Source organism: Miniopterus schreibersii (genome assembly GCF_964146895.1).
Source record: "Miniopterus schreibersii genome assembly, chromosome: 4".
Lineage (NCBI taxonomy): Eukaryota > Metazoa > Chordata > Mammalia > Chiroptera > Miniopteridae > Miniopterus > Miniopterus schreibersii.
Window position 1 is genome coordinate 69,147,050 of NC_138105.1, and position 22,509 is coordinate 69,169,558.

At 54.4% G+C, this 22,509-nt stretch overlaps 3 protein-coding genes across 6 annotated transcripts; all 3 read right to left on the reverse strand.

Moving 5' to 3' along the window:
• Nucleotides 1-1,450: 1,450 nt before the first annotated feature.
• ZGLP1 (zinc finger GATA like protein 1) lies at nt 1,451-3,652 on the reverse strand (the record flags this gene model as incomplete). The annotated part of the gene is made up of 5 exons (XM_081136055.1): nt 1,451-1,580; nt 1,753-1,846; nt 2,183-2,256; nt 2,888-3,262; nt 3,507-3,652. The coding sequence occupies 5 exons, from the start codon at nt 3,650-3,652 to the stop codon at nt 1,451-1,453; spliced, it is 819 nt and encodes a 272-aa protein (XP_080992181.1).
• Nucleotides 3,653-4,145: 493 nt separating this feature from the next.
• Nucleotides 4,146-8,071, reverse strand: FDX2 (ferredoxin 2). Of its 2 annotated transcripts, none has more exons than XM_081136934.1 (5): nt 7,840-8,071; nt 7,691-7,745; nt 7,377-7,483; nt 4,838-4,925; nt 4,146-4,568 (listed from the first exon to the last, which is right to left on the reverse strand). In XM_081136934.1, the coding sequence occupies exons 1-5, from the start codon at nt 7,991-7,993 to the stop codon at nt 4,412-4,414; spliced, it is 561 nt and encodes a 186-aa protein (XP_080993060.1). In that variant the 5' UTR covers nt 7,994-8,071; the 3' UTR covers nt 4,146-4,411. The 2 variants fall into 2 exon arrangements, with proteins under 2 accessions (XP_080993060.1, XP_080993059.1); XM_081136933.1 differs by having other exon boundaries at nt 7,377-7,543.
• A 126-nt stretch (nt 8,072-8,197) lies between these two features.
• On the reverse strand, nt 8,198-22,341 carry RAVER1 (ribonucleoprotein, PTB binding 1). Of its 3 annotated transcripts, XM_081136930.1 has the most exons (13): nt 22,088-22,341; nt 20,474-20,540; nt 17,726-18,195; nt 14,101-14,292; nt 13,822-13,951; nt 13,378-13,472; nt 12,483-12,570; nt 11,957-12,168; nt 11,554-11,862; nt 10,751-10,825; nt 10,128-10,268; nt 9,660-9,743; nt 8,198-9,560 (listed from the first exon to the last, which is right to left on the reverse strand). In XM_081136930.1, the coding sequence occupies exons 1-13, from the start codon at nt 22,304-22,306 to the stop codon at nt 9,414-9,416; spliced, it is 2,229 nt and encodes a 742-aa protein (XP_080993056.1). In that variant the 5' UTR covers nt 22,307-22,341; the 3' UTR covers nt 8,198-9,413. The 3 variants fall into 3 exon arrangements, with proteins under 3 accessions (XP_080993056.1, XP_080993057.1, XP_080993058.1); XM_081136931.1 differs by lacking the exon at nt 10,128-10,268 and having other exon boundaries at nt 8,209-9,560; nt 22,088-22,328; XM_081136932.1 differs by lacking the exons at nt 9,660-9,743; nt 10,128-10,268 and having other exon boundaries at nt 8,215-9,560; nt 22,088-22,328.
• Between the last annotated feature and the right edge of the window lie 168 nt (nt 22,342-22,509).

Genomic DNA, 22,509 nt, shown 5'->3' on the forward strand with positions numbered 1-22,509 from the left:
TAACCTTGGACCTTTGAAGTCATGGTCCAGTAGAGAACTAAAAATTCTGGTAAATTCTAAGCAGGAGACCAGCAAGGAGCTGAAGCTGAGCCTACCACGGGTGGGAGTGGGGTGTCTGTTTTGGACAGAGTTGTGAAGGTGGGCTTCTTTGAGGGCTGAGCCTCCCCTCCCCAAGTGGTGAGAAGGCAGCAGCTTTGAGAGTCGTGGGGTGTTCTATGCTAAGGAAGAGTGAGACCAAATGAGTCGGGGATATGAGGGCAGAGGAATGTGGGCCCAGGCCTGTACAGGCCCACCAAGGAGAGACAAAGGGGGTCTTGCAGGGGCTTGCCTTTCCAAGGCACAAGGCCAGGCAAGTCTCAGCCCCCAAGGCAGGGACCACCTTTGCCCTCACTGCATTCCACCCATCCTTGACTCCCATTCCTCCCTCCCAGGGAGCACTGGCATTCAGTGTGTCCTGGGGACAGTGGCAGGGCTAAACCCTGCCCAGGGCTTGCCTTTCCCACATGGCTTTTGGCTTCAGGCTGGGAACACCTTTTGGTGGGGTTAGAGAGATCTTGAAACAGGGGGAGGGGGACACAGCAGGGAGTGGTGCCTGTAAGGATGCAATAAGGTGACATTCTACAGGCAGGAGTGGAGCTTACAGATAAAGGGCCCACCTGTATCTGTATCACTGTACCAAGGTGTCATGTGCATCTGTTGACATGTGTGTCTGTATATGATGTGTGTGTCTGGATTGTGTATGTGTATCTGTATGTCCATCGACATGTGTATCTATCATGTATCAGTGGACATGTGTCTGTCAACCCATGTATCTTTCAGTCTTGTGTGTGGTCTGTCTCTATGTGTTTGTCTTATGTGAGTGTCAGCACATATGTGTCTGTCCCTGTGTGTCAGTGTGTTGATGCATGTGTCTGTATGTGTTGTCTGTCTCTGTATGTGGTGGCTGTTTCCCTGTATGGGACATTGTGATGCATGTGGCTAATCCCCTATGTGGGTTGGTGCCTTTATATATGTGACTGTGTATCCCTCAGAACCCCAATGAGAAAACACCTACCCCACATTCTAGGGCTGGGGGAGTGGCAGGTAAGGGCACATGAGGTGGGAGCCCCGAGTCACAGAGCTCCTTCTCTGAGTAGTTCTGCTCTTTATTGTCCCTGCTATTAACAAACAGCATGAATGTCACTACTGAGAACATTTCCTGAGGGGGAGCTCAGCCAAGCCTGATTGGAGCAGGGGTCAAGGAGAAGGCCAGTGAACCCCTGAGACAGGGGCTCTGGGGCCTGAGGCCTGGGTCTTCTGCCTGGGGTCCCTGAATGGGAAGAGGGCACAGAGGAAGCAGGCTGGAACCCTCAAGACCCAAGCTCTTTCCCCATTCCTCTTAGGAGGGCTTCTTCCTACTCTCCCCCTAGAGAAACTGAGGCAGGACAGGCTTGGCTGGGTGAGGAAGGGCTTACCCTTCCTGGGTTGGGCCTTGGTTGGGGCCCAGGGACATCCCGCATCTGTCACATAACCTCTTGGGCTGCACATTTTTCCTGGGCACCAGCCAGCAGCTGGAGCACCTGGTGCCATATTTCTTGTACCTGGGGTGGGGGTACAAAAAAACCAACATTCAGGATGCACCAGGGACACAGAAACCACCACAAGGAAACCACTTCCCCAAAGGTGAGTATTTTCTCTTCCCAATACCCCATGCTAGCTAAGCACAGGCTGATTTGGGGACTCCACTCCAACTCCCTCCTCCAGTCCGCGGACCTGATACCACAGGCATTGCAGAGAGGTGTCCCATCTTCAGCATCTCTCCAGAGTGGGGTTCTCTGGGTCCTACAGGAAGCACAGCGCCGGGGCCCTGAAAAGGCAGAGGCCAAAGTGCAGGAGTCAGAGGCGAAGAGTCCAGGCTCAGGAGGCCCATATGGGGTGGGGAAATTTGGGATGATCTCTGTGAAGGGTCTGGGCCACTCCCAGGTGTTGCCAGATCTAAGAAAAGGGAAAGTCAGGAAGGGAGACAGATGGCAAAGCTCAGCAGAGGAGGAAGCCGGGGGTGGGGGTGACTCAGCAGAGTGAAGGGAGGCACTGAGACTCATTCTGGATAGGTCTAAATGGGGAAGCAGGATGGGGAGACAGAGATGATAGAAGGTTACCCCACTCCCCCAATATTTATAGCTCTCATGTCTTCAGGACTCACCCAGGGCTTCGCTGCCTCCTAGGTTGGCCTCGAGGCCTGTAGGGGGACCCTGAGAGCGGCTGCTGCTGGCCAGGCTGGGGAGCAGACAAGGCATTAGTACTAGGGAATCTGTATCCTGTCCCAGAAAGCCTCCCAAAATAAAGATTTACTATCAAGATATCAGGCATCCCTCAGGAGGCATCTGATGTCAGAAAGGCCTGGTTTTGTCTCTTACTAGTAATAATAATAATTATTATTTAAAGAGGTAGCCCAGGGCCAGCCTACCAGGTTGAAATCCCATTTCTCTCTGTCCTTGCTGTGTGACCCTGGACAAGTGATGCCCCCTCTGCTTCAGTTCCTGAATCTGTAAAATGGGCTTTACAAGGCATCAATGAACCCATATACATCAAGTGCTATGTGTTACCTCTTACTGTTGTTTCTGACAAATGATAGCTATTATCATTATTGGAAAAAATAACAGCAGCCTTCAGTGTGGTCAGGCCTGTCTCATAAATAGGAGACTTAACCTCAGACTGGGATATGACTGCCTATGGCATCAGGGCAGTGAATGGCACCAGTCTTGCTCAGAGACTTGGCCATCTGTATTGCAGGGCTGGTGTAGAAGTCTGTGAGCCCATGCCTGGAGACGCCTCACCACAGGCCTCTGTCTCTACCATTATCATTATTAACTGTATAAAGGGCGCCCTCACCCAGGCCAGTTCCTACCTGTAGCTGGGTATGATTTGTAGGCTGGAATCCGGCTTTATCTGAAACTTCAGGGTCACTCCCTCAAACCAGGGGTCCACTTTCTCCGCGCCCTGGTGCGGGTTCGACTGCTTCCGGAGTCTCCTCTGGGGTGGGGCTGAAGGGGCCGGTGGAATCTCGGGAGGCCCCAGGCTGCCTCCTTGCTGGCTAATTGGGGTCAGCATGGCCCTGGTATTCCTGGCCAGAGGTGAGGGTCCCAGCACCCCCAGGGCCTTCAGCTCCCAGCAGGGCCCCAGGGCCTGGGTATCCTGGGCAGGGGGCTGGGCCAGCCCCTCTGCTGTCTCTTGGAGGAAACGCAGGTTGGTGACCGAGTCCTGACGTGCAGGCCAGAAGGACCTGGGGACAAGGGGCAGTGTAGTCAACTCCTTCCCTGGGCAGCACCTACAAAGGCCTCGGAGACATGAGGCAAGGGCAATTGCATGGCCTCTGACCACATATGACCCCACGTACCCCTGGGGACCATAACCTCTTATTTGCAAGTACCAGTAACTAACATTGTGACCCCTGAATAACCCCAGGAACCAGAGGTCATGACCCTTGACCACTGGGCCAGTTGGGAAGGGGCGGCTCCTTAACGCACCTGCCACTGGGTCTGAGGCATCGTGGTGTCCTTGGCGCCTGCTGGGTCGGGGGTCCGGGGAGCGGCTCGGGGTCCAGACAGGATGGCGCCAGCAGTTCTCGCAGCATCATGATCGAAAGGTCCGGCGCTGGCTCAGCCTCCATCATGCCCCAGCCCAGCCCCCTCCCCTAATCTTGCCCCGCCCCCGCGGGCCCACGGATGAGCGCCACCTGGGTGAAGCCTGCTGTGCTGGGTGCAGGCGCTTCAGGCAGAGGGGCCAATGAGCCCCACCTGGGTGGGGCGGGGCGCTGCCAGATGCCTGCTTCCTAGCCCCCACCTTTAGGCCAGGCCTGGACCCTGTCCCTTCCTACTTTAGGACTTTGCTGGGTGGCCTGTACACCCCTCGTGGCTTGGGCCCCTTCAAATCCCTCCGCGGCTGCAGGGGCGGGGCCTTGCCCCGCTGACGCACGTAGGCCCCTCAGTCTCCCAGGCCCTCCTCCAGGCCTCTGCCTCAGTTTCCCCGATGGCTCCATCACGGCGGTGGGGGCGAGAGCTAAGGGCCTGGAAGGTGCAATTGTAAACCCGGGACGGGGGGGGGGGGGATGTGGAGGGGTAGGTGAGGGCTGCTCCCCACCTCCCCACCAAGTATACGCAAAATGCTGGAGTTCTGTAAGATGGTTTTTATTGTCTAATTAAGATTCCAACCCTAGCCACACCCAAATTCTCAGCGGCTTGGAGAGGTCACCCCAGTAGGGGCCCTGTCTCCACCAGAGCCTGGACATGGGATCTCTCTGAAGCATTTGGCCTTCTTGGTGCTTCTAACATCTCTCGTGCCTGTCCGTGCTCTGGGCTGGGCTGGCAACTTGGCTATTCCTCCAGTCGTGGCCCTGGGGCCAAGGGTGTCTGCGATAGTCCAACTGCCCATATCAGTGAGGCTTGGGGACATGGCCGTCCACGTAGAAGTTCCTGGTGATCTTGGGCAGGGTGAATTCAGCCCCTTCCAGCTCAGGTGTCAGCATGATCTGGCAGCCTAGCCTGGAGTTCTCCTGGAGGAGGGGGGCCATGTCCAGCATGTCATCCTCCCTGGGCAAGGGAGGCAGTGGTTAGTAGTGGGCACATTGGCATAGCTGGTGAGGGCCCAGATGGGCAGAGAGAGGGCACCTCTCAGGCCAGGAAGGGGTGGGCTGAGTCCAGAAGCAGTAAGGCGGCAGTGCCCCTGCCAGCAGCTGCAGGGGGGGGGGAAAGCTGGGGCTGCTCCCTGCTGCGGCCCAGTGGCCCTCTAGACACTGGGAATGAAAAGGCTCAACAGCCAACCCTCCAGCTCTGAGCTGGGAGGGGGCTGCCCTGCTCACCTCTCATCAGGAGAAGGCAGAAGGTCCAGGTGGTCCTCACTCACATACACGTGGCAGGTAGAGCATGCCAGGGAAGCTTCACAGGCCCCTGGGGGGCAGCAAGTGAAAGGAGCATAGGTAAGTGGCATGATCAGGCTCATGCAAGACATAAGGGAGAAGCCCTTTGTTTCACCACATGCCCCTAATCTTTCCCTCCCAGGCCTGCATGCCCACTGTGTGCGCCTTCCACCCTGTCATCTACTCAGCTAGCTGTTCCTGAGCTGTGGATAGGTTTTGCAAAGGGACATCCAGGGTGTCCCATTTCCCAGGGACTCCCAGGCAAGCTGAGGACCAGGCTGGGTACAAGGAACTATTAATGAGTGTGGACTTGACTTCAGTGTAGCTGAGAGGGGAAAGGCCAGGAAGGTTACCAGTAGCCTTTGAATTCCCTTGCTGTGAGCCTGTCACTGTGCTAGGCAAATGTGTTCCTGCCTCCCTTTTGCTCCTGAAGGAGACTGGCTTATTCAGCACCTAGTGCATTAGGGGAAAGAGTCAGGAAATAAAGGTTGAAAGATGCAGAAGCTGGGGTTGACTGAGAACTGTGCTTGGGGATAATGTCCCTCCTGGACTAAAACCTTCCAAAGGGTTTTCACAGCCAGAACAAAATCCAAACTCCTCCACTCAGTCCTGGTGATCCTCCCACCCCTTCACTTACTCCACATCAGCCACACTGGCCCCCTTGCTCACCGCCACCACCACAGGACCTTTGCAATTGCTATATCCTTGGCCTGGAATGTTCTTCTTGCCACTCTTTCCATGGCCAGATGTTATATTCAGGAACTCAATTCAACTGCCTTCAAGTCCCCCATCTCCTGTTTCTTATCCTTCCCCCTTGTTAACTTATTAATTTCTCTACAGCATTTATCACACCCTGTCAACCTGTCCTCCTCTCTCTGTACTTGGCACTGAGCCTAGCATGTTATAGATGCTCAAGATACATCTATTATGAGTGAATGACAGAACAGAATTCTCCTTTCTCTTCCAGACATGTCTGACAATGAGAGTTGAAATGCAAGGCAGCCAGTACCCTGACCCAGCAGAACCTCCATCTCCTGGGCAGAAACTTGGCCTTGAAACTCCAAGTAGTTCTGGGATCTCTTCCTTAACCCTGTTTCTCACCTTGTTAGCATCCTTCTCCCTTGAGATCAAGATTATCTAATATAAGTGTCCCAACTAGTCACTGCACACTAACCACGTGCCAGGTACTAAGCATTACAAATGACATCTGTTTAATCTTTCATAGCAACCCAGCAAGATGGAACTAAGTGATCCCATTTTACAGGTGAGAAAACAGAGGCCCAAAGATGCCAAGTACCTTGCTCAAGGTCACACAGCTGGCAAGAGGCAAAATATGAACAGAGGCCACTTGCCTCTAAACCTCATGTTCCAATCTGTGTCCTGGACTGCCAGCCACTAGATTCCAGAACAAAACTTGAGGTAGGCCTGCCATGACCACCTCCCAACATCTCCACCCCTCTAATGATTAAATCAGCCTCCCTACTACATTCACCCAACAAATAACCCTGTACATTTTTTTCAGACCATCGTTCTCAGTTGCTGACTATATAATTACACATTTACTCCCTATTAGGTTAAAATTGGTGTGAAATGACAGGAGCCTTACCTGTTCTGTACACTGCTGCCTGGCACACAGTAATGTTCCATGGTCAGGGAAGAGTGGCACAGGCTGAGCAGCTAAAATTGGCTGTGTTTGCATCTAACTTGCCACTTCACCTTGGGCCAGCTCTACGTAACCTGGGGCTCAATTTCCTCACCTATAAAATGAGATCGTCTCCCCTACTGCATAAAGTTGTCAGGAAGAGTCAATCAGTTAATGTGTTAACAGGCTTAAAGTAATGTCTGCTATGAATATCTTTCCTTAACAAATACTGATTTAATACCTGTTGTATCTAAATACCATGACAGGCAACAGATACGTGTGGACAAGGCAAGTTTCTGATCTCATTCTGGGGAGAGATGACAAAGAGGGAAACAAAACGGGGAGAAGTGCTATGAGGACAATAAAACATAGCAAGATGATAGACTGGGACATATGCACTTTAGGTCCACTGAGGGAGATGAGATTGTCAGGAAGATAACACTTACACTGAGACTTGACGGATGAGAAGAAACTAGAAGATCTGTTGGAAAATCACTTCAGACCCGGGGAGTAACAAATGCAAAGGCCTTGAGGCAGGAAAGAATTTGGCAGTTTGAAGAATAGCAAGAAAGTCAGTGTGGCTAGAGTTCCCAGTGGACAGGTGTTTTAGTAACCTCTAGTAAATGCTCAATAAGCCAAGGGGGGGGGGGGAGGCAATGAACGTTAAGAGCTAGCTGGGCAGGGGATGAGGCAGTGGTGAGAAGTCTAGATTTTAATCCAGGACTGGTGGGAAGCCATGGGAGGGTTAATCAGTGGAGACCCATCTATATCTGATTTGTGTGGTGGTGTTTTTTCAACGAATGATAAGAGCCTCCTCAATTCCCTGTGCCTGGCTCCCACCTTCCAGGTCCACCCCATGGCGCTGGGCCAGGTGGAGAACATTGTCCCCGACTTTGCCTCTCACCGGAATCCGTTGGCCTGACCGGTCTACGAACACCACGTTCACCCTGAGGACAAATGGGGATGCAGATGCCGTACTGGATGATGGCCCCGGGTTCAGGTGGAATCTAGGGTTAGGAAGTTGGGTCTGGGCTAGACGGACAGGGAAACGGGACAAAGCAGAGGGGGACCCAAGGATGAGGCTGCAAGGTAAGGCAGGGACTAGAAAAACCTCCTGGGATGAGGAATGGGGGGCTTCCCCCGCCCCCACTCACACGTCTTCAGGCCGCTCGGGGCCGCTCGCTTCTTCCTCCCCAGACAACCCCGAGCCTGGAAAACACAGTTGGGTGAGCCACGCGCAGCGCCCTGTGAGCATTCGACGGGTTAGTGCTGCCCTACCCCCAACCCGAGGCGCCTCAGGTACCTGTCACCCGGAATTTTCTCGCTGTCGCTGGAGCCACCGCTCCCCCGTACCCCCAAAAGCCCCCGGATGGGCTCCACAAGGAACCCTTGGCCACCCGTAGCAAGAACCCGGCACTAACACCGCCCCGGGCCAAGGAGGCGGCCATGACAGGCATCACGTGACCCGGCAACAGGGCATGCGCTCCGGCACACAAGGGAGCAAAAGATCCGTAATTACTCTAATACAAGCGCCGACATCTGTGTGGGGAAGGAAAGGGGGGGGGGAGCAGCGGCAGTGTCTGGCTGGCATACCAAGACCTGCGGCAGCCATCCCAGACCTCCCACCCTAGCCCATTGTTTGTCTCAAGAACGAGCCAGCTCTGCTTTCTTTAAAACCATTTACTTACAAACTTTAATTCAGCAAAGGTCTGTGTGAGAGGATTGGGGACCCCCTGAAGTGGATGTAGACCCCCAGAGTGAGGAGAAGGAAGCTGGTGGCCTAGCTGGCCAGGGTACGGCGCAGGCTCACTTCAAGCCAACAGGTCCTGCTGGTGGGCAGGGGCAGAATTTATCTGCATGGAGTTGTTTGATTCCAGCAATGGGACAAGGGGAGGCCAGCTCCAGGTGACCTGGCCTGGGTACGGAGGTGGAACTCATCTTGAACACGGGGGGAGTCAGCAGAGGCTCAGTGAGATGCACAGTGCCCGACTCCCATTGACAAAGAGCAGGGGGACTGGTTTCAGCTGGCAGAGAAAGCCTGTCTCTGCACCTAGCCTGGGCAGAGGGATGGTGGATTTGGTTTGCTAAGACCAAGGCTTTGGCCTTCTACTGTCCCCAGGGTGGGGACCCTGGGTAAAGGGACCCAATCCCTAGGCCAGAGCTGTTTGGTCCTGAGTCAAGCTTCCAGAGCTTGGCATCTGAGAGGCTCTGGCCAGCGGGGCCTGGGGCCTGGCTTTAAGGCATCAGAAGGCAAGGGGACTGTGGCAGGGAGCAGGGCACCCAGAGCTGGAGTACAGGCCAGACTGGGCAGGCAGGGGAAGGAAGAAGCCATGCCTGCAACAGACATGGGAAAAAGAGAAAAGAGCTGAGCCATTTCAAACCGAAGTGTGGAATGGAGGTCCAGACATGTTGAACCTTTTAAGTATAAGAGCTGGGGGTCGTCCTGGATTGTTTAAAAAATAATAAAAATTAGAAAAGGAAACAAAAGTCAATTGTCAAAGTTAAAAAAGGGGGATAGTCTCTGATCCTCATGGGAGATCAGGGAAATGTCCAAGGCACTCGAAAGGCCAAGATACAGGAGCGAGGAGGCAGGAGAAGACTCCCAGAGAGGCAGACGCAGGCGGACACAGGGAGGGCAGAAAGGGGCCCAGCCTGCTCTCTTTCTTAAGGCTGCAGGGTTTCCATGCCAGGAGTAGACCAGAGATGCAGAGTGGCCCCCAGACTCTCCCACACTCCTTGGGCTCCAGCTGGTTGGTCAGCAAAGTCTTTCAGAGATTTTCCTATTACTGAAAGAAAAAAACAAAACAAAAACACAAAACACCAGAAAACCCAAAAGCGATTTGGTGCAGGCCCTGGAGCATCTCTGGCACTAGCCCCTTAGAAAATCCTCTTGCGCTTCAGGTATGAATCTGCGTAATGGCCACCAAGGCCTTGGGAGTGCTGTCCCACGTAGCTGCCTTCGGGGCTGGGCTCTGGTGAGGGCAGCAGGTGGGCAAAGCTGCGTTTCTGGCCACCTAGTGGTGTCTGGAGACAGAGGAGAGAGGGTAGCAGGTCAGGGGCCACCTTGGACAGAGGTCACTGTTCCGTTCCCCAGCCATGTGTGTCCCCATCCCTTGCCTGTACCTTCAGCAGGTGGCTGTGGCCATTGGGCCCAGGGCCCAAGCCCAGGAGCCCTTCTCCGGAGCCCAGTGGGGAGGAACCGACCGCCTGGCAGAAACGGAAGATGGGAGAGGAAACATCCCCCAGAGCAAAGGTCAGGGTGCTTCAGGTTCAAATCCTGCCTCTGCTGCATACTAGCCACGATTGGGGGCAAATTAGTTCCTCTCTCTGAGCTTTTGTTTTTTCATGTCAACTGGGGCTAATATCACCCACCCCCTAGGCTGCTGGGAAAGTGAGTGGAAGCCCAGAAGGCTGGGCAGCATCAGGTGCTAGACACACAGGTGCAGAAAGGATGGCTTGTTTCAGCTAGGCCCTGAGCAAAACTCACCCCTGCCACCACCCTAGCCTTTACCTAGGCTCTGAGGGTCACAGGGGTCCCCTGCATCCTAGCTGACCCTGGGAACCTGTGCTCAGCTGGGGGAGGCTCCTCACCTTGTTAAGGTGGCTCTGCTTGAGGCCAGCCTGCAGGCCGCTGGTGAAGTAGGAAGTGGGCGAGCCCGAATAAAAGTGAGAGAAGGATCCCCCACCGCCCCCACCACTCCGTTCGCTGAAGCCACTGGGTGGGGGGGACATCTGTAGAAAGGGGGCCAGCTGAGTGAGGCAGGCTACTACAGTATCTATCCCCTTTTGTAAACCACCCCTAAATGACTCTGGGCTTTGCCATGTGACTAGCTTTGGCCAATAAGACAGTAAGTAGCATAAAGATGCAAGCAGAGGTGCCTGCCCTCCCTTCTGCCTCCAGGAAACCCTGGGACCACCACCACATGCATGCGCACAGGCTGGCCTGTTGGAGGGTGACCTCTACATGGAACTCATCACGTGAGGCCCACAGTGAAGGCCCACTGACCAGCCTATTGACTGCAGCTATATGACTAAGGCCATTGTGAACTGCTGAGCTTCAGCTGAGCTGAAGGGTGAGTGTAGAGAACCATCCACCCACCATCCCACAGAATGGTGTGAAATAAAATGCTGTTGTAAGCCACAAAGTGGTAGGACCACTTGTTACGCAGCAAACTGATACACATGGTAGGTGGGATTCACAGGGAAGCTCTTACTTTGTGTCGACTGGGTCCATGAGGCCCGAGGGCTGGCTCCCGTGGGTGGGAAAAGAGCCGCCTAGGTCCCACGTCCTGCATGAAAGTGGGAGAAAGTGTGTTGGGTTGAAGTCTGCACCAACCTCACTCCTAGCTGAATTCTCCGGCACAGATGTCATCAGGGAAGTCTGTCCCTTCCAGCAGAGGGTAAACTCTAGTGCATGGGGCAATGAGACAGAATGTTCTCTGTCCCAGGGAGTGGCTCTACCTCAGACCCAGAGATGACTGCTATGAAATCATGTGGCCCCAATGGGGCCAGGTGTTTGGAGATTTCAAGGCAAGCTGAGCATCCGGATTGTGTGAATGTTTGCAGTGTTTATACGTCGGTATTAGTGTTTATTTCAGTTGTTATTTTTTTATAATACAGTGTGGCCTGCAAGTGGCCAGTCTGCAACATTTAACCTGGAAGACACTGGAAGTTGCAGAAGGAAGAGTTCCCCAGGGACAGAGACAGGAATCTCAGAGAGGAGAGGAGAGAGAAGGGCAGAGAGATAGGAGGCTCAGCACTGTCTCTAAGGAGAAGCAGAAGTGCAGCCTAAGGCCTCTTGGGAGAGAAAGACAGACAGGAAGCAAGATCTGATGTACAGAAACAGACAAGAGACTGAAGGGCAGGGACTGTGTCTGGCATGTTCCCCACTGTCTCCCTAGTGCTTGGCCTGGCACAGTCAGTTCTAGAGAAATACTAGTTTAGAGAATGACTTGTTCCCAGGGGGCAAAGGGCCACAATAGCCAGCTCTAGGACCACAGGGCAGGCAGATACTCACCGAGGAGTAGTCGAAGCCATAGCTGTCAGGAAGCCCTGGTTCAGGGGGCAGGCGGGTGCTGGTGAGGGGGCTGAGCAGGCGGGACTTGAGCTGGAAGGCTTTGCTGCTACCACCGCCTCCGCCACTACCACCTCTGGGGACTGGGGGGTTAGGCAGGGGGCCCTCATCTGGGCGGCGGCTTCTCCCAGCGCCTCCCCAGCTCCTGGCCTCCTTACCCGCCAGGTTGCTGGCAGGGAGCAGGCTGTGTAGGTTCAGGTAGGGGTTCAGGGGGATCCGGAAGTCCTTGGGGGGCTCCCCCAGCAGTGAGACCTATGGCGAGAGGGCTGGATTCGCGAGGGTCCCTGACGGGAAACATCGCAGGGCAGGAGACTGGAAGAGTGCTGGGCACAGAACAGGACCTTACCCCAGGGGGTGTTGGCAGAGGTCCACTGTCTTTCTGCAGGCCTCTGAGGCCAGTGCCTAGCAGCCCCACAGGGGCAGGGGGTGGAGTGAGCTGGGCTGCTGGGGGACCCAGGCCCATGGTTTCCCGGTCACCCCCAGAGGGGCCAAGCAGTGGCGGCAGCAGGGGCGGTGGCTTCCCTCGCCGGGGTGGCAGCTCCGGGGGCAGGCCCCCTCCTACAGAGAGAATGATGTCAGTAGTCCAGACATACAGGACCCTTCCTTCCCAGGGTCCTAGAGCATCTGCTTGGACCAGGGTGAGCAGCTGAGGAATAACTATGTCCTGGGCACTGAGCAAGCCCTCTGAGTGTACCAACGTCCAGAATGCTCACAGATTCACCCACGAGGCGAGCACCAAGCTAACAGACACTGAGACCCAGAAAGGTTAGGTCACTTGCCCAAGGCCATATATCTGGAAATTTACCACACCCAATGCAGAAAGGGGAAACAGGATAGACCCAGAGAGATGACAAGGGGGCAGGGTCTGTTACCTGCAGACAGCTCTCCAAGGAGGGGGTTGGCTGGCTGGGCCCCAGGCTGGAGGCTGCCCATGGGAGAGTCTCCCAGGATCCCGGGCTTCTGGGGACAGAGCACAGTCAGCTGGGGATGGGGGCAGTGTGGCCTTAGCAGTAGACAGGTGTTGCCCAGGGTCTTGGCAGTCACAACACTCAGCACACCCAGACTCCAGTCCATGGCTGTTCATGGGTCCTCCAGTGTCTGTGACACCTTGGCCATCACCCATCTGGCCAGCCAGTGGTAACCAAGGGCTTCCTGCATGCCAGGGCCTACCTGAGACCTTGATGAGACTCAAGTAACATGGACCATGCACTCAGCAGTCTGGGTCTATCACCCCACAGTGTTGGTCATTATCAGACACACACACGGTGATAATCCTTAGGCACCCACCATCCACACCCAGTCCCCCTGCTGATTATCGTAGAAGCAGTCATTCTTAAGCACACGATTCAGTCAGTCTATTTGGCACACAATGGTCCAAGCCCACTTTACATTCTGTCAGTTATCATCAGACATACTCCTGTCACTGACTTGGCCCTAGTGAATCAAACCAGACAGGGTGGTATGTGTGTGTGCTATTTTTGTGTGCGTGCGTGTCTTCATGTGTATCAGTTTTAAGATGTATACATGTGTTTCCGTGTGGGCACTGAGGTGGTATGGTGTGTGTATTTGTGTGTGTGCATGTCTATGGGCAAGAGGCCACTCTACTCCCTGGTGGGGGCCAGGCCCCATATTAAGCACCAGGGACACAGCCAGATGGCCCACAACCCGGAAAGCGAGCTGCTGGTTGGCATTAGTGTCTAAAATCGAAAGGCAAGGGGCTGTGGCAACATGTGTAAAGAGGGAACCCAGGGCCCATGGCCATGTTACCTTCTGACCCTGCGTCTGCAGGGCCAGCTGCAGCAGCGCCGTGGACAGGGCAGGCCCGTTGAGCAGTGGCATGGCTGGGGGGGCACCCAGAAGACCTGGGGGGAGACCCGGGAAATGGGAGGTGATCCCTGGATGGAAGTCCCCTTCCACAATTAAAGGCAGCCCTGGGCCTGAAGTCATGAGAGGGAAAGTGAACAGCCCAAAGGAAGGGCCTGAGAAGGAAGTATCTGCCCTCAGGAAGGACAGCCCCCTTTTCTACCACCCTGCCTCACTGCAGGATGCAATGCTCCTACTTTTGACCCCTTGCAAGTGACCTCCATTCTCATCCCAGCTCCTGCTCATGGGACTCTTGTCACTGGGAGCTCAGATGGGAACACAGTTCTGGGAGGTGCCTAGCTCTAAGAGGCTGGGGACCCTGCCCAATGCCCACTTTACCTGCCTTACCCTGCTTGCCTCCTGAGTTGCTATGGAGCAGGGGATTGAGCAGCAGCTGGAGGGAGGCGGAGGGCCCCAGGTTGTTGAGCAGCTGCAGGATGCTGGGTTCAGGAAGGAGCCCTTTGCCCCGATTGAGGGCCTGAGGAGAGAAAAGGAGGGTGGTTGAGGCCACACCCTTCCCTACTGCCCCCAGAGCTCAAGTGGTAACTGCCAGGAGCCCTGATCTCTCAAGGGAGGAAGGCCTGGCCACCGACCTCCCCCATGCCCACCCCCTGGGCACACACTCACTGTGGCCTGTGCAGCGATGAGTGCAGCCAGCATGCTGCGGCCAGGAGGCCCTGGGGCACAGAAGGAGATGCGCAGGTGGCAGCCCCCCAGGGCCAGGCCATCTGCCTGCTGCTGTGCCTCTTCAGCCATCTCAGCAGTCTCGTACTCCAGCACAGCGAAGCCCTTCAGCTGACCATCCTGGCCGTAAGCCAGCTGGTGAGGGTGGGGGGAAGATGGATGTGAGTGCTGGGAGGGCAGTGATCATTCTCACATACAATGACAACTGTGATCAGACATGGATCCTGACTGTGATAGAGACCCCCCGAGAGAGGGTAGATTTTTGGGCCTGGCACTGTCCTGAGTACTGTTCCTGCATTCAGCTCACTGAATCTTCCCAATGGCCCTGAGAAGCTGCATCCTACCCGTTTTTCAGAGGGGACAACTGAGGCTCAGACAGGTCACTATGCTCAAGGTCACACAGCTTGTGGGAGGGCAGAGTTGGGACTCACCTCACAGGGACCAACTCTCTTGGGCCTCATGCCAATGTCATTTTGGGACTTTGAGATTTTGAGATTCCTGAACATAGGAAGGTGCATAGATGGGAATGGCAATTTGAGGTTTGCAGGGCTGGGAGAAGGAGGGGCTGGCTGGAAGAGGCAAGCAGGTGGCTTTGGAGCAAATCAAGAGCCTCAGGCCAAGAATACTGCAGCCAGGGCTGGGAAAGCACATAGCCTGGAGGCAAAGCAGGGGGCCTCTGAACTCAGGTTGGAGGCTGGTGGTGAAAGGTAACACAGCCAGTGAGCCACAGGGAAGAGGTGTGGTCACGGGCAGATCAGGGAGGCCTCCCCAAACCCCTTGACGGCAGCCATTTGTTACTTCAGGTCCACAGCCCCTCCTCCAGACCCTTGGGCCAGATGTGTTCCCAGACTGAGAATTTTTAAGAAATCAGAAAGAGAGAATGCCACACATACTATATATTACATATCAGTCACTCCAGTGGGGTCCAGGGTGCCCTGAAAATCAAATGCACAAATAGCTCTGCAGCAAGACACAAAGAGAAAAGCCATGGACAGCCCCACATCAATCCTCTGCTGGTAGGCCTCTTGGTTTTGTGGGCAGAGGCTGTCCCAGGGAAAGCAGATACTAGGTGATAGCACCCAGCTGGGCTCTTCACTGAGTCCAGATGCAGGCAATGTCAGCACACCCACTCTGCAGATGAGGAAACTGAGGCTCAGAGTGGCAGTCCCTTGCCCAGGCCACAGAGCTGGAGCTGGGATCAAACGAGGCAAAGCTGACACCCTTAATGGAACTGGCGACCTTGGCATAGCGATGGCTGTCCCAAGAACCAAAGCCATTTTTCTAGGTTCTGAGAGATGTGGTGTGGTCTGGGACCAACGTAATGTCTACCAATAGGGAAAAGGACAGAATCTGTAAAGTGGAATACGGCACAGCTGCAAAAGGAATGAGAAAGCTCTCATGTCGGAACACGGAAAGATGGCCAAGACAGACGAGTGGAAAAACCGAACCAACACAGGCACAACTATAAATGGGTCAAGAAAAGAGGAATGCAGAAACATACATACACATTTGTTGTACATGCATAATAAATTCTCTCTGGAAGGACACAACAAACTGGTACAAGCAAGGGCTCTGCAGGAAAAAGTGCTGGGGGGTCAGGAGAGAGCCTGTGCTGAATGTCCAAATGTGATTGGACTGCCAATTCAGAAAAATAAATAAATAGAAAAAGCTTTTTTCACAAGGTCTTGTGAAACCTGCTTTATACATATCTATAACATTCAAGTATTTTTAAGCAACTCTGTAATGAAATAAAGCAATGTAAATTGGCCTGTGAACAAATGGCAAAGTGCACTAGAGTGGGTTGCAATGGGATCTCCTTGGGAGTCTCATCTTGATTATGGTGAAAATAAAGCTCCCCTCCCCCCAGGAGGACGGCAAATTCCCAGAGTGGCTTCGGCGATCTTGGGAGGCAAGGGCACCCAGTTAAGAGCATGGGCCCTGGAGTCAGTTGCCTGACCTTGCTCCCAGACCACCTCTAACTCGCTGGCTGGCCTAGGCAGGTCCCTGCAAATGCCTGTCCCTGGCTTTCAGTTTCCTCATCTGTAAGATGGGGCAGCGACTGTACCTACCTCAAAGGGTAGTTGTAGGAATTTAATAGGATGTTCAACAGGGGCAGGGAAGGGTTCCACTCCAGGCATAGCAGCTCAGGGAGGCTGTCAGCTGGGGCCAGCACCTGCGCTTTGAGTGCCCACCTCTGGCCAGGCCCCATACCAAGGCCGAGACACACATCTTCTCACAATACAAATGAATAAAGATTCAGAGGGTCAAAGGGCAACCTAGGCCACACGGCTCTCAAATAGGGAACTGAGGCTCAAACTTCAACCTGCCTGATTTTGGAACCCAGCCTCTGTTCGACTAGGATGCCTAATGTACGTGAGAATAAACAGGCAGCTGTTCACAATAACTCAATCACTAAGTGCTGCTGGCCCCATTTCCAGGTGGGGAAATAGGCTCAGAAAAAGAACTTGTAGTTGGTCATGGCCTTATAATCCTCAACCTCTATCTGAGGAGGTGGCCACTGAGCTAATTCATCTGTGTCCTGAGCCCAGCTCTGGGCCTGACACATAGTAGGTGCAGGAGCATGAATGAATGCTGAGGGAGCAAGGGGAGGAGTTCCTACAGACGTCCCATTCCCCAGTTCCTAACATCCATTCATACAAGAGGAGTGAGCCCTACCCAATGCCACAGAGTTGGGGTCTAAGCCAGGTACCAGCTTCCTCTATGCTGCCTGGGGCTCTGGAGCCAGGCTGCAGTGCTCCAATCCTGACTCTACCATGTCCTGGCTGTATGACCTGGGGCATGTCACTTGACCCCTCTGTGCCTCAGTGTCCCCACCTGAAAATGGGGATAACACCTGCCTCTCCAGGCTGTTACAGGATAAAGGGGCTGCAATAATGTGTTCAGAATCCAGTGTATGCTAAAGGAACGTCTGCCTTGTGGGTCTGTGGGCAACACCACCTGGGGCTCTCTCAGGGCTGGGCCTGGCCTATTCTCACCCCAGTGTGCCTGCCACGGGGCTGGGCACAAATACAGAAGTGTCTGACAAATGTGACTTGGATGAACCAGAGATCGTTTTGTTAACCAATGTGTGATTATTGAATTCCTTCTTAAGAATGAATCTGGTCAAGTCTACTTCCTGACCTCAAGACTAAACAGACTGTGGGCTCCTCTGGAGCAGTATACTCAACGCAAGGCCTGGGACCCAGTAGGTTTTCAAGAAACATCTGACGAGTGTAGGAGTGAAAGTGACAGAGGGATGAACAAGTCTCTTGCCCAGCTTTTACAAAGGCAACCTTGCCTGCACTTCACAAGGGGGAGAGAGGCCAGCAAGGTTAAACCAGGCACTAGAGGGAGCACAGGGATTTGAACCCCAGTCATCTGGCTCCTATCTGAACTGTCACCCACCATATGGCCTCTCTAACAAGAACCCCATTCAAAGTGACATCATCAAGACTTTACTGAAAAGGGATCCAGGAGATTGGGGAGGGCAGGTGAATCCAAAGGACCCCTCCCAGGTGCTCCAGGCCAGGCATCTGCTCCCAGGTCCCCACTCCAGGCACAAGCTCACCTGACAGAAGGTCGGTGTATGAACAGCTGACAGAGCCCGGCGCAGGGCATCCACATCGCTGAAGCCAGGGGGCAAGCGGTCGACACAGAGGCAACGGGAATGGAGCAGGGTGGGTGTCAGCTGTCCTGCATCTGTCCAGTGCACGTAGAGGGTGCGTGTGCCCAATGGCTTGCCCAGCAGATCCGACTTGGCTCGGGCAGCTGAGTCCTTCTTCATGTACTCGGCGAAGCCATAGCCTTTGGAATGGCCAGTGCGCTCGCTATAGACCAGGAAGCAGCGCTCCAAGCTGCCGAAGGGCCGCACCAGCTCCTCGAACTGCTGCTGAGTGAGACTAGGGGGCAGGTTGGCCACGCAGAGCAAGGCGTCGGTGGGCTGCAGCTGCACCGATAGCTCGCGCTCCCGCAGGCAGCTCTGGTGGAAGGTGCTGATGGCAGCCTCGGCCTGCTCACCATTCAGCAGGGTCACAAAGGCTACAGCAGGAGGGGGAGTGGGTCAGTGGGGTCCCCTGAAGAACTGCCTTGACCAATGGCCGCCCACCCTTACTTCTCTCTAAGCCACATGTGATCTCAGAATACCAACCAACCAGGACACCTCAGGCCCCAGTGAACTGGATAGTTGCCAGCCTTGAGCAACTCGCACAGGTGCCTCCTACCTCCAGGAGTTCTGCTCCCTGCCCTCACCCATACCCCTGCTCTCACCCTACTTGTGAACTCACCTGCTCTCTTATCTACTGTGCACCTGGCTGACACATAGAAAATAGGTGAGTAACTTGGGTGACACATAGGGTAGTGGTCAAGCATGTGGTCAATGGAACCTGGGTTTCAACTCCAGCCGAAGTGGCTGTGGAGTCCCAGTTTCCCTATCTGTTAAATGGGAAAACTTACTCCTCATAACCATCAGTGTGCCATCAAGGAAATGGGTGCAGAGCAGCGGCACCCCTGCCTGAGGGAAGGAGCCTGGACTCGAACCCAGGCAGACGGACTCCACAGCCCAAGCCTGCTCACCCTTCCTTACCACCTTTCTAGGCCATCAACACCTCTCACCTCTCATGTCCAAGCACCTGCCTCAGCCTCAGTCCTGTTGCCAGTCCTGGTTTGCTGTCCACCTAATAGCTACAGCTTTTCAAAATGATTATCAGAATGTGCCATACCCTTATCCAGGGGCTTCTCACTGTAGGGGACAAGGGAGCCTGTGTGACCTGGCCCCACGGCCTGCTGACCTCCTCTCTCATCTCTTGCTGCTACTTTCTGGACCATGCCAGGCACATGCTCCCTCGGGCCTTTGCACCTACTTTTCCCTAAGCATGGAACACTGACCTCCCCTATTTCACCTGGTTAATCCTGATCCACCCTTCAATCTGACTGCAAACATCACTTCCTCCATGAAGCCTACCCTGACTGCACCTGTTTCAGATTACAGTACTGAGCTCCCACAGCACCCTGTAGCTTCTGGTCCCATGACCACTTCACCTTCAAGCCTAGAGTGGTGTGAATGACATCTTCCCCCTCCACCCCGCAGACTAGACAATCTCTGTTTGGTTCACTGCTCTGTTTTTGTGTCCCAGCATATACTGGTGCTCAATAAACATTTATTGAAAGACAGTATTAATAATAGAGTCACTTAACTTCTGGATCCCCAATACCTGGCACCTCCACATACAAGGTACTCAGTAAACAGTTCTGACTTGCCCCTGTCAATGTTTACTAAGTATCTACTAGGTGCCAGACACCCATAGCCCTTTTAGGTATTTTAATGTTTGGCCTTGTGGTCAACCCAAGCAGGTCACGCCCAATTAGCTGGTGAGAAAACTGAGGCTCAGGAAAGGTGAATCACTTGCCTATGGCCACTGAGTGAGGAGAGACCAGGACTCGAACCCAGGTCCATTTGCTTCCAGAGCCCAAAAATCTTAACCACTACCCTGGCCCCCTGGCCCACCAGGAGGTCTCTAGGGTCCCTGTCCTCACCCAAGTTATAGATTGCAAGTATAAAGCCTAGAAGATACAGACACCCACCGAGGGTCTCCCACAAGGTAGGGGGGTGGGTTGCAAGGCTGATAAGACTTGTCCCTGTTTTCATGGAGATGACCACTCAGTACAGGAGGCAGGTGAGTGAGCCAGCAGCGACAGCCCAGAGTGATCAGTGCTATGATGGGGAGAGGGCACTCAGGGCACTGTGAGGAGCTGCCTGTCTTCACCTGGATAGAAGAGGGGACAGCTAAGAACAGTGACAGAGGGAATGTCTGGAAGCTTGCAACCAAGGAGATGGCAAGGCTGGGGCACATCCCTGCAAGATCATGTCAAGAGGAGCCTCAGGCAGGTTTTGAGGAGAGAGAAAAACAATCAGGTCAAGACTAGGTTTGATCAGATTTGCAATCAAACTGATCAGATTTGATTAACCCTGGATCCCTGGGGGAGGGCAAGTAGGAGTGTGCAATCATGTAGGCAGAGATGGAGGGACACCAATTGTTCTGGAGGGCTTGAAGAAGACCAGACAGGACTGGGGGGATGGTGTAGGAAGTGGGAGAGCCCAATGCTCAGGTATTTGGCTGAGCAGCCTGGAGGAGGAACATGAGTATCAAGGCTGCTCCATGATGGGCATCCAGAAAAGATTGGAGCAACAGTCTATCCTGCGCTGGCCTAGGGGATGATCTTGGGCCCAAAGTTCAGGAGAGGAGATGCTGGGCCAGAAAGCTTCCAGCTTCAGGGACTGTCACCCCTTGCCACTAGCCCACCCCACAGCCCCACAAACCTGTCCCTTTATATTTGTCCACAAAACAGTACTTGAGCTCATAGTCGCTGAGCAGGTCGTGCACTTCCTGTGGAGATAGAAGCCAAAGGACAGAGAGTCACCAGGAGCTGAAGGAAGAAATCCAGTGCCACCTTCAAGTGGAACAGCTATGAATGAGGTCAATCACAGTCCCCATTTAACAAAGGAGGAAACTGAGGCTCAGAGCGGTTACTTGTCCAAAGCCATTGAGGCCATACCTGGCAGAGCTAGGATTCAGAGTCTAACTGCAGATCCCATGTGCTTTACCAACACAAAACACTCTTAGAGAGCCAGGTGGATCTGAGTTCAAGTCCTAGCTCTGCCGTATGCCCTTAGGGAAGTTGTTTAACCTGTCTTTCAGTTGGCAAGACTGACGCTTTCCAACATTACAAGTTAGGTATTAACAAATCCATTTTGCAGATGAGGAAACTGGGGCTCAGAGAGGTGATGGTCATGGGGTTGGTCAAGACAGCAGCAGAAATGCCACTCAGGGGTACCTGACTGGGGACCCTGTATACTTAAAGCCCACACTGAGTGGCTTCGTGTGCTTCCCAATTCTCTCATGCTGGCACAGCAGCCTTCTTGTAAGCCAGCTGCGGGGGAGAGGCTCTGGGGCCTGCTTGTGCAGGGATATACCTTGCACCCTGCAGGAGACACAGCGTGTTCCCAGCTGAGAGATGGCAGGCAGGTGCTAGGAGAAAGACTGACTCTAGAAATAAATCAGATCATGCTTAGTGGTGCTTGCCCCAGTCGTCCCCAAGTCATGCCCTCCCAATACTCTGGGGGCTCTACCAGCCAGTGCCCACCTACAGTGAGGGTGAGCCAGTGGCAGACGTGTTGGTGGGCTATAGAGCAGGAATTCTCCGCAACAGGAAGAAAGAGCCCATTCCACCACAGCAGGGCAGGGCATATCAGATGCAATTTCCTTGGGTCCAAAGAGCACTGGAAAGCCCAGCGCGGTAGGCCCCAAGAGAAGAGCACCCCTGGCCAGATCAGCCAAGGGGAGCTCCACAGAACACTGATCCCTCCTTTCTTTCACATCTGTGGGTTGGGGGCAGGAGACCTCTTTTTCCAAATAAATCCTGGGGTTTCTGGGGAAGAAAGACGCCAGGAACTGCGACTACTTCCGATCTATCCCTATGAGAAGTTAATAAACCGTGCTAAAGATACTCTAGCCAACCCTGAAACTTCTGACTATGAGGTCTCGCCATCTCATCATAGAGAGGAATGAGGAAAAACACAATCAGAGCAGGGAGTAACTGGCATCTCTACTTCTACAGTCCCAGTCTAGCTGCCCATTCACTATCCCCCAAATTGGCCGAAGCCGCGGGCCCACTTTAATCACTTGGTCCCTTACAAGCCTGTGGTCGTCCCTAGCAACGTCCTCCCTCAGTACAAAGTTGGTTTCTCCTTCCATCACCGTCCCCCCGCCAACAACCCGCTCTTGGTCTCTCCCAAAGCCTCATGGATCCTGCATTTGGACTCTCCCGCCGACGCCCCCTACCCTCGGGCAAGCCAGCGTCGGTGTTGCCTGGTTCCCCCCGCGCACGCGCACGGTGGTATTTCCCGCCACGCTCCCACACCGCCCCCCCATACCTGGTTGGTCACGTCCCCCGGGAGGCCCCGGATCAGTATCTTGCGGCGGTTACGGAACTGGCGCTCGGTGTGTTCCAGGCGTTTCCTGATCTCCTCTGGATCTAGCGGCGGCAGTTCTTCTTCGGGCGCCCGGCGCTCCGGGGCATCGTCAGCTTCAACCTCGGCTCCAGGCTCCGGGCTCAGCGGGGGCCGGTGAGTAACGGACACGTCGGCCGCCATCTTGGGAAGCCCGGCGCCTTCTGGGACCAGCGAGCCGGGGCGGAGCGGCATAGAGCGGCAACGAGAGCGCGTCCGCCTATTGGCCAGAAGAAGCCCCTCCTCCTCCTTCTCGAATCCCTCAGCCCATTGGCTAAGGCCCAGCCCGCCTCCGAGAGTTCTGGCCAGGTCTGGACTCCACAGCCTCCGCCACTTTCCGCCCCCAA

Coding starts and splice junctions, on each gene's coding strand:
- FDX2 (XM_081136933.1), bottom strand. CDS start 7,993: ATGCCTGTCATGGCCGCCTCCTTGGCCCGGGGCGGTGTTAGTGCCGGG. Junction 7,544..7,690: donor CCCGAGCGGCCTGAAGACGT/GTGAGTGGGGGC, acceptor TCCTAACCCTAG/ATTCCACCTGAACCCGGGGC. Junction 4,569..4,837: donor CTGCCTTCTCCTGATGAGAG/GTGAGCAGGGCA, acceptor TCCCTTGCCCAG/GGAGGATGACATGCTGGACA.
- RAVER1 (XM_081136930.1), bottom strand. CDS start 22,306: ATGGCGGCCGACGTGTCCGTTACTCACCGGCCCCCGCTGAGCCCGGAG. Junction 12,571..13,377: donor TGCAGACGCAGGGTCAGAAG/GTAACATGGCCA, acceptor CTCTGTCCCCAG/AAGCCCGGGATCCTGGGAGA. Junction 11,863..11,956: donor CTCTGCCAACACCCCCTGGG/GTAAGGTCCTGT, acceptor CTCTCGCCATAG/GTCTCACTGCTGGGGGAGCC.